At 33.2% G+C, this 9,404-nt stretch overlaps 1 protein-coding gene across 1 annotated transcript; it reads left to right on the top strand.

Annotated features, from left to right (window-relative positions):
* Positions 1 to 5,321: 5,321 nt before the first annotated feature.
* On the top strand, positions 5,322 to 8,812 carry LOC8284209 (protein DETOXIFICATION 40). Its single transcript, XM_002518446.4, has 7 exons — positions 5,322 to 5,713; positions 5,884 to 6,515; positions 6,748 to 6,804; positions 6,893 to 7,131; positions 7,208 to 7,326; positions 7,537 to 7,623; positions 8,351 to 8,812. Exons 1-7 carry the CDS (start codon positions 5,420 to 5,422, stop codon positions 8,414 to 8,416), a joined length of 1,494 nt encoding a protein of 497 aa, XP_002518492.1. The 5' UTR covers positions 5,322 to 5,419; the 3' UTR covers positions 8,417 to 8,812.
* The last annotated feature ends 592 nt before the right edge of the window (positions 8,813 to 9,404 follow it).

Here is a 9,404-nt window from a genome sequence, read left to right as displayed (position 1 = left end):
ATGGAGCATTGTTTCCCTTCCATTAAATAAGAAACCAGTGGGATGCAAATGGGTATACAAGATCAAATACAATAGTGATGGAACTATTGACAGATACAAAGCCAGACTCGTAGCCCGAGGCTTCACCCAAACTTACGGAGTTGATTATCAAGAGACCTTCGCTTCAGTGGCCAAGATGAACACAGTTAAGATCCTACTTTCAGTAGCAATCAATCAAGGCTGGAATCTATTCCAAATGGATGTCAAGAACGCCTTCCTTCAAGAAAATTTAGCAGAAGAGGTTTACATGGCCATTCCCCCTGGATATAAGTCAAACTCAGACTCATCCCTGGTATGTAAGCTCAAGAAAGCAATCTATGACCTGAAACAATCCCCAAGGGCATGGTATGCTAAACTCAGTTTTTTTTATTAAGCATTAACTTTAATAAGTGTGATTCTGATTCTTCCATGTTTGTTAGACACACTCACACCCACACCATTATTCTTTTGGTATATGTTGATGACATCATAATAACCGGGAACGATAATCAAGAGATAGAGAATATCAAACAAAGTCTAAAAAAAGAATTTGACATTAAAGATCTAGATAAGCTATCATACTTCCTAGGCATAGAAATAGCAAAATCCAGCAAAGGTTTATTTCTATCCCAGAGAAAATACACCCTTGATCTATTAAGGGAAACTGGCAAGATAGGAGCCAAACCTGCTCTCACCCCAATGGAAACCAAAATTAAACTCAATATAGAAGACGGAGATCCACTGACCAACATAGGACACTATCAACGTTTAGTCAGAAAATTAATTTATTTAACTGTTACTAGACCTGAAATTTCTTTTGCAGTTAGTGTGATAAGCCAGTTTATGCATGCTTCTCGTACCAGCCATCTAGAAGCCATTGATCGGATCCTCAGATACCTTAAGGGAACATCCGGACAAGGAATCTGGATGAAGAAAAATAACTCTACTAATACAGTTGGCTACTCGGATATGGATTGGGCTGGAAGCTATGATAGAAAGTCAACCACTGGATTCTGTATATTCGTCGGAGGAAACTTGGTGACATGGAAAAGCAAAAAACATAGCGTAATTGCTAGATCAAGCGCCGAAGCAGAGTATCGTGCAATGGCATCCACGGCTAGCGAACTCATTTGGATAAAGCAAGTCCTCAAGGACATGAAAGTAGAAACCATGGAGCTTATGAAAATGTTTTGTGACAATCAAGCTGCTCGACACATAGCATCAAACCCAGTGTTTCATGAAAGGACTAAGCACATCGAAGTCGATTGCCATTTCATCAGAGAAAAGGTTCAAAAAGGGGAAATTGAAACTCCTTACATCAAGAGTCAAGATTAACTGGCGGACATATTTACAAAGGCTCTTGACAAACAGAATTATCGGTCCATTCTCAGCAAGATGGGTTCAATAAACCTATATGAACCCAGCTTGAGGGGGAGTGTTGAAGAAAACAGAATAAGGGACATGGTCTCAGAGACTGCACAAGCTGGATTGCTTGTGCAGGCTTCTCATCCCTGACCAAGGATGAAAGGGAGCAACCTTTCCTGCAAAGCAGGAAATGTCACTTCTACTTTTCCCTTCTAGAAAGTAGCCGTTAGGACATACTTCAGCATCAGTATATATGCACATCACATTTGTAATATGAACTCAGAATTCTCAATCTATGATAAATGTTCGTCACAGTTCATCAATCTAAATTCTACAAATTACACAATTCATAAACGGAGTAATCGTTCTTTCCCAAGTGAATCATCCTAATCTAGTAAAGCTTTTGGGGTGTTGTTTAGAGACACCAGTTCCTTTGCTGGTTTATGAATTTATCACTAACAGTACCCTTTACCATCACTTACATAATGAAGGTAAAGCATCATCGAAATCATGGAAGACGCGTCTAAGAATAGCAACAGAAACTACAGCAGCACTTGCACATATGCATTCTGAGGCTCCCATGCATATTATACATAGAGACATTAAGTCTGCAAATATTTTATTGGATGATAATTTCACTGCTAAAATTTCAGACTATGGGATTTCAAGATTGGTTCCTTTGGATCAAAAACAGTTCTCTACCGCGGTTCAGGGGACTATTGGGTACATAGATCCTCAATACTATGAGACAGGTCTGTTAAATGAAAAGAGTGATTGTTTACAGTTTTGGAGTTATTCTTGCAGAGCTCTTGACAGGGAGGCAGGTTTTCTCTTCACGTCCAACTTCCAGCAAAAACAAAGTTCTAGCTACCCTTTTCACTTCTTCGTTAAAAAATGATGCAGTTCATCAAATTATTGAGGAAAGCGTAAAGAATGAAGGAAAAAAGGAGCAGCTGACTAAAGTTGCTGAGCTTGCAAACAAGTGCTTGAGCAGAAACGAAGATGAAAGGCCAACGATGGAGGATGTTAAGAAGGAGCTTCAGGAGTGATGAAAGTTCTGTTTGACAATTAGTTGAAAGTTCTAGATTTTGTTACAAACAATCAATGCTCTAGATATTATCACTTGAATTAGGTTTTTCATAAGAACATTCTTTTGGTTGTGAGAAATATTATAGCATGAAGTTGATATATGAAATTGTGGTATTATTCTGTATGCTCTATTATATAGCAGATTACCATTCTAACATAGAATTATAATGATTAGGCTTTTCTTTTCTTTCTTTGAATTGCCAAAGGGTTTTTCTTTGGGCCTAAATGAATCGACTCTCATGTAAATAGTTTGACATTCAGCACTTTTGTCTTCTTGCACTTATTTATTTGAGCTTGTAAATATAATTATGTTTATAAATGAATTTCTCTTAAAAAAATTTATAAAATTTATTTGCCAACTCATTTATACTTAATATTTAATTTCTCTTTTTCTTATTTCTTCAACTCTAAATTAGTTTTAAAACAAATTCTATATTATTACATATCACACCACAAACAAAAACAAAAAATCATCTATAAATGAAGTCTGTAAGAAATCTAATTATAAATAAAATGAATTTCTTATAAGGTTTAAACCAAACATGATCTAGAAGGGCATTTGGTGTGCAATTATATTCAATAGCAGTATCCTTCTTTTAGTCAGATTGACGCATGTAACGTCCTCTGTAATAGAATGGATTGAAGTGAGGTGACCTGTTGGATCAACCATGTGATCCTGTGGTATGCAAGTTTTCTTTCCACTTCTTCAGGACAGGTTTTGGGAAATTCGGAAACTTTCCATGATGTATCAGAAAATATCTACTCATCGTCATTTGGTGTCCCGCCTGAGATTGACATTAGATTATAAAGATTTAGTTTAACCTTTACTATTCATATGCACAAACACATACGTAAAAATTCATCAGAAAGAATATATAGAAATTGATGAAATTTGTAGTCAAGAATTGTGGATAATTGTTTATTTCCTAGCTGCCGAATCGTGGACTAAAGAAAAGATTCTTTCTTGCATTTATGAAATCATGGTTCGCAAGCTTCTTCTTCATGTCATGTAATGACTGAGTAGACAAAACACAAAAGTAAAAGTAGTATACATTGGAAGTATGTAATAATTAATGGACAATAAAAGGACGTCTAAGGAATAAATAGAGTGGAGAGAAGATACAAGTTTTGTCTCTTGTAATCTTGGCTGTGCCACTTGCTTTCTTAATGGCATATATATATATATATTGCATTTCATTATCATGCCCAAATAGCAATATCAATCCAAATTCAACAATCCAAAATGTTCTGTTATGATATAGGTAGATGAGGTAAGTGATGAGATATGGATTTCGTGTAGATGTAAATTATTTGGATCAAGCACTTACACCTTTTCCGATATTACCAAACAAATAAAATAGGATCACATATTTATAGACATAAATCCTAAATTAGAAATCTAACTTATTAATCAGTAAATTAATAAAAAATTATACATAAACTTTAATTTTATGTGTCAAAAATAGTACACATGTATCAAATATTAAATACATATATCAAAAGAAATTTAGATCTCATAAAGTAATATATATAGATAGATAGTTGTGGTTACTGCTTTTGATTTTAATAAAATTAGCTCAATTTTCTGTTTTCATTTATATTGGTTAAAATTGAATAATATGGCATTTAACATAGGAATTGAAGTCACATCATTTAATTTTAAACATGAAAAACTGAATTAATTTGACTCAAAAATTACATTTAAATATAAAAGGATGAAAATTTATTAATTAAAATCAGAATAGATAGACTCTCTAGATATACAAGTTAATATATTATTTTATATTAAAAAATAGAAAATCTGTTCTACTGAAATAAGATGAATCTTCACAAGAAGAAAATGCTCAGGGCGAAAGCCAACAATTTTGGTCCCTTAGTTTCTAATTAAACCAAACCGGTCAATATCGTGCAAGTGGCCAGTATTCATTTTCTTCTTTTCAGGATGGAGCTACATTCATATCATAATTACCATTTTTATTTCTTCTTTATAATGCTTATCGTTAATATTTTGCAGAATGTGAACTCTAATATATATATTTTAATTTTTATATAAAAAAATAATTTTTCTTAGTTTTCGTAATAAGTAATAAAATATTCTTTTTTTAAGAAAAGAAAGTGAGAGAATATAATTAGTCAGCATGACATGTAAGAGTTAATATGATTTTTTATTTTTTATATTATTTTATTTAAACTTGAATCATGATGTCTTCTCAATCTTACCCAACCAAAAACAGTGTAGTTTGTTTTTTCTTTGTATTAATTATAGAGATGCAATTGCAAACAAATTGATTTGGACAAAACAGCAAATTGATTACTTGGTTGATAAATAAAACAATTCAGTTGTGTTTTTTCAAGGATGGTTTCTTGAATACTAATCAAATTTTTGTTTTAGTTACGTTTTTAGTCAAGAAAAAACAAACTGGTCCCCTCATTTGCTTAAGAAACAAAAAGAAAAGAACTAATCTCCGCAGCCTAGCATTAATGGAGAGCAGGCCAACCTCATCTGTCGTAGAATAATTGTTTCCAAGGAAAGTTTAGATTCAGATTCTTTTCTAGCGGCTAATTGTTTTATTTATATTCACAATCATAACTTTGTTATAGAAAAAGAACAATTTTAATTTTGAATCGGACGTTATTTGAACAAAAATTAATGGGAAATTTATACTTAATGTAGATAATATATTTTCGATTTTATATATTAAAAAATAAATATATATTATTTTAAATAATTAAATATGTGTGGCCGATTATGCCTGGTGCTGCGTAGTTAAGAAAATTGCGATGATTTGAAAGTTGCAGTAATTGACTATTCCACCGCCAAGAATTGGCAGCTTATGGTTATCGCCAACTTCAGCTTGAACACAAAAATAGAAACGCAGATGCACTTCCTATAAAAACCGAGTTTGCAACAGTCTGATAAAAGGAACAGGAAGAAGCAATACTAGCTATGAGCTCTCAACCCTTGCTAGAAAGCTTCAAATCTGGCCATGAGGATGTGGACTCTGAGCTAGAAGAAATACTATCAGATACCCAATCATCGCCCTTTAAGCGGCTAAAATCAGCATCCTGCGTTGAACTTAGACTGCTATTCAAACTTGCAGCTCCAGCAGTAGTAGTTTACTTGCTCAACAATGTTGTTTCAATGTCAACTCAAATCTTTTGTGGTCATCTTGGAAATCTTGAGCTTGCTGCTGTTTCTCTTGGCAACACTGGTATCCAAATTTTTGCTTATGGCCTATTGGTACGTAATACTTGTACTTTAGTTAATTCTGATATTTATTAAAATTCGATTCTTTCATCTTAAATAAACTTAAATTTTGGAAGAAATAATGTGGTTTTGCTATTTTTGCAATCATTTATTCCAAAACACAAGGCCTAAAAACATGTGTACTGGTCTTCAAATATATGCAGCTTGGAATGGGAAGTGCAGTCGAAACCCTTTGTGGCCAAGCATATGGAGCTCACAAATACGAAATGTTAGGCACATATCTTCAAAGATCAACAGTTCTTCTCATGGCAACAGGGATCCCTCTAACATTGATCTATGCCTTCTCCAAACCCATCTTGATCTTGCTAGGTGAACCAATCGACATAGCATCCGCAGCTGCACTTTTTGTCTACGGGCTCATCCCTCAAATTTTTGCTTATGCTGCTAACTTCCCTATTCAAAAATTTCTGCAAGCACAGAGCATAATCAGCCCTAGTGCATACATTTCACTAGCTGCACTTGCGGTGCACGTCTTGTTCACCTGGCTAGCGGTGTTCAAGTGGAACTGGGGCTTGTTTGGTGCAGCCCTGATACTGAGTTTATCTTGGTGGTTGATTGTGTTGGCCCAGTTTGTGTACATTGTAACAAGCAAGAGGTGTAGGAAAACATGGGCAGGTTTTAGCCTGCAGGCATTTTTTGGCCTTTGGGGTTTCTTTAAATTGTCTGCTGCATCAGCAGTAATGTTGTGCTTGGAGGCTTGGTACTTTCAAATTCTGGTTTTGATTGCTGGGTTGCTGGAAAATCCAGAGATTCAATTGGATTCTCTCTCAGTTTGGTAAGTTATCTACTGATTAAGGAAAGTCTTGGATGGACCTGGAAAACTCATATCAGTTATATTGAGTAGGACTAAAACATGTATGGACCCTCTCATACAGGCACGTTGGGTGAGTCCCACTCGCTTGTGGGAGGATGACTGGCATATATATGTATTCTGTCTTATATAATAACTCCCCTAAAAAAAGAAAAAAATTCCTCTCTCGTAAAAGATAATGTGGTTCTTGTTGCAGCATGACAATATCAGGATGGGTCTTCATGATTTCAGTTGGATTCAATGCTGCTGCGAGGTCCGTTAAATATTGATTCCTATTCTCTATTTTTATATACCAAAATATTGGCTATATTAATGAGTGACCAATTGCATGATGATTGCAGTGTAAGAGTAAGCAATGAGCTAGGAGCAGGACATCCAAAATCAGCAGCATTTTCTGTTATAGTGGTGACCCTATGCTCTTTCATTATAGCTGTAATAGCAGCCATTGTTGTGATGGGATTGCGCGACGTCCTCAGCTATGCTTTCACTGATGGTGAAGTTGTTTCTAAAGCAGTCTCCGAACTCAGCCCTTTCCTGGCTGTTACTCTAATTCTTAATGGAGTTCAGCCTGTCTTGTCTGGTAATACTGTCATATTTCTTCTATCTATCTATATATATATGAATTATGAAATCTAAAAATAGTAAAACTCTTGAAGGGGTGGCTGTGGGATGTGGATGGCAAGCATTTGTGGCATATGTAAATGTTGGATGTTATTACCTGATTGGTGTTCCATTAGGGGTGCTTCTTGGCTTTAAGTTCGACCTAGGTGCCAAGGTAAAAAGATTCATTCTAATTTTTGATTGGCTATTGGTGAAATTCATCCATTTATTATGAGAAGGAATAATTATAAATTTAGTATAAATTTAATAAATTCAAATATTTAATTAAATAAAAGAATAATTTGAATACTAAATTAAAAAAATTAAAACATCAAATTTATAATTTGTTTTTTGATAATGCCTTTTAAAATGGTATAATTTGCAGGGAATATGGTCAGGAATGATCGGGGGCACGTTTCTGCAGACTCTGATTTTAATATGGGTAACTTACCGAACCGACTGGAACAAAGAGGTCAGACTTAATTTGTCTCCTTTTATTGTCTTAGCACTACTCCTCATTTTAATTTTATTGTCTTAAATCACTACAAATAACTTCTTTTAAGGAAATAAAACAAGCCACATGATATATATTCTCAAACAACACCTACCGTTGGATTAAAATATATTTGTGAGAATATTCTCTTTTATCCAACGTCGGTATCAATTTCTTATTACCCTATTCAATTCTTTTAAAGTTTTTTTTTATTTTATATCCTTATATATAAAATATAAAATACTTTTATATTAATATCATTTTATTTATTTATTGTATTATATTAGATTAAATCTAGATTCAATATTTGCTAGGATTTATGGCTATTAGTGATTTAATAGAAAGAACTCACCAGCAAATAGTTTTCAGCCAGTAACTCAGATTTTGCAGGATTTCCCACAAAGATCACTTCATCTATATATATATACCTACTAACCGATCCGTTGATCACAAACAACTCCAGCATTCACATCCCTTGCAGATATCTTTTCCATAAGCTACTATCAGAAATTCTTTTCCCATCAAAAAATTATAAAATGGGTGTTCTTGCTAAGCAAAATTTCCGCCAGTCTGTATTTGTAGCCAGTAAAGCATCTTCAGCTTCTTTGGATGTCTCAAAAGAATTCATAGCAGTTTATGTTGGTGATGCCCAAAAAAAGAGATTTCTAATATTTGTTTTTCTCTTATTTTATTTTTAAATCTTCAGGTGGAGAAAGCAAGACAACGGTTGAATTCATGGGAAGACAAAAAGGAACCACTTTTGGAGAATTAGGTTTTGTTGGGTTGGATAAGAGAAGGTCCAAAGGGATTTGCATAGAATACATTGGACCATTTTTTTCCTTTCATTGCTCTTATAATTTTGGGCCAGCAATAGGAATACAGATTTAAGGCATCCATCTAATCAGAAAACTTTCAGAAAAGGAAAAAAATAAAAAATAAAAATAAAAATAAATAGAAGCAAGCATCTGTTATTCAACTGTGGTTCAAACAAGTAATACAGGAAAGACTTATGTCCTTTGTACACTCTACTGCAAGAATTTGGCAGTGCATATGAAAGCCAAACACAAGTTCCAATATAGAGATTATCGAAGGGAAGAAATGAATGGCTATCGTCTTCTTGGCCATTTCTGGTTAAATATTCATTCAATGCCAAACATTTCAATCGCTACCACTATTTCTTTTGGTACCACTTTTTTCAGCCTACTTTTATATATGGCCATTGATATTTTTAATTAAATTCTCATATCAATAATATCATCTCACTTGGATTTATCTTTAACTCTTTTTAAACTATATATTTAAGAATGGTTATATGTATTTAGCAGCGCTAATGTGGTGAATCAATTAAAAATATTTTATTTTAATAATTAAGCTGAAAAAGTTATAAATACTATAAATTAAAATTAAAATATAAATATTGGTACTAAAAATAAAAAATAAAATATTAATATACTAATTAAATAAAAAAATTAAAAATTTAGTACTAGTAATGGAAAAAATTGTGGAATGCTATCACTTGGCTTTGGAGGCTTTAAAAACATAATGTTTATGAAAATTAGGAAAAAGGAATATAAAGACGTACTTAATCTTTATATACTATTAATAAATTAGTCTCCTGTGTCAATTCTTTAGCTGGAAATTCTATAAGAGTATGCTACTTTTGTGTTATAACAATTAATATGTCAAATTAGTAAATATAAGAAAACTGATAACTCATTTTTATGATACAACATGCACATATGGAGATTTTCTATATCACT

The sequence above is a fragment of the Ricinus communis genome, chromosome 5, assembly GCF_019578655.1.
Source record: "Ricinus communis isolate WT05 ecotype wild-type chromosome 5, ASM1957865v1, whole genome shotgun sequence".
In the NCBI taxonomy this organism is placed as follows: domain Eukaryota; kingdom Viridiplantae; phylum Streptophyta; class Magnoliopsida; order Malpighiales; family Euphorbiaceae; genus Ricinus; species Ricinus communis.
The sequence above is the reverse complement of the archived record's forward strand: the minus strand, read 5'-3'. Positions and strand labels throughout refer to the sequence as shown.

Excerpts from the sequence above, each read along its gene's own strand:
- LOC8284209 (XM_002518446.4), top strand. The coding sequence starts at position 5,420 with ATGAGCTCTCAACCCTTGCTAGAAAGCTTCAAATCTGGCCATGAGGAT. Across the intron at positions 5,714-5,883 it reads TTTTTGCTTATGGCCTATTG|CTTGGAATGGGAAGTGCAGT; the intron begins GTACGTAATACT and ends AAATATATGCAG. Across the intron at positions 7,624-8,350 it reads GAACCGACTGGAACAAAGAG|GTGGAGAAAGCAAGACAACG; the intron begins GTCAGACTTAAT and ends TTAAATCTTCAG.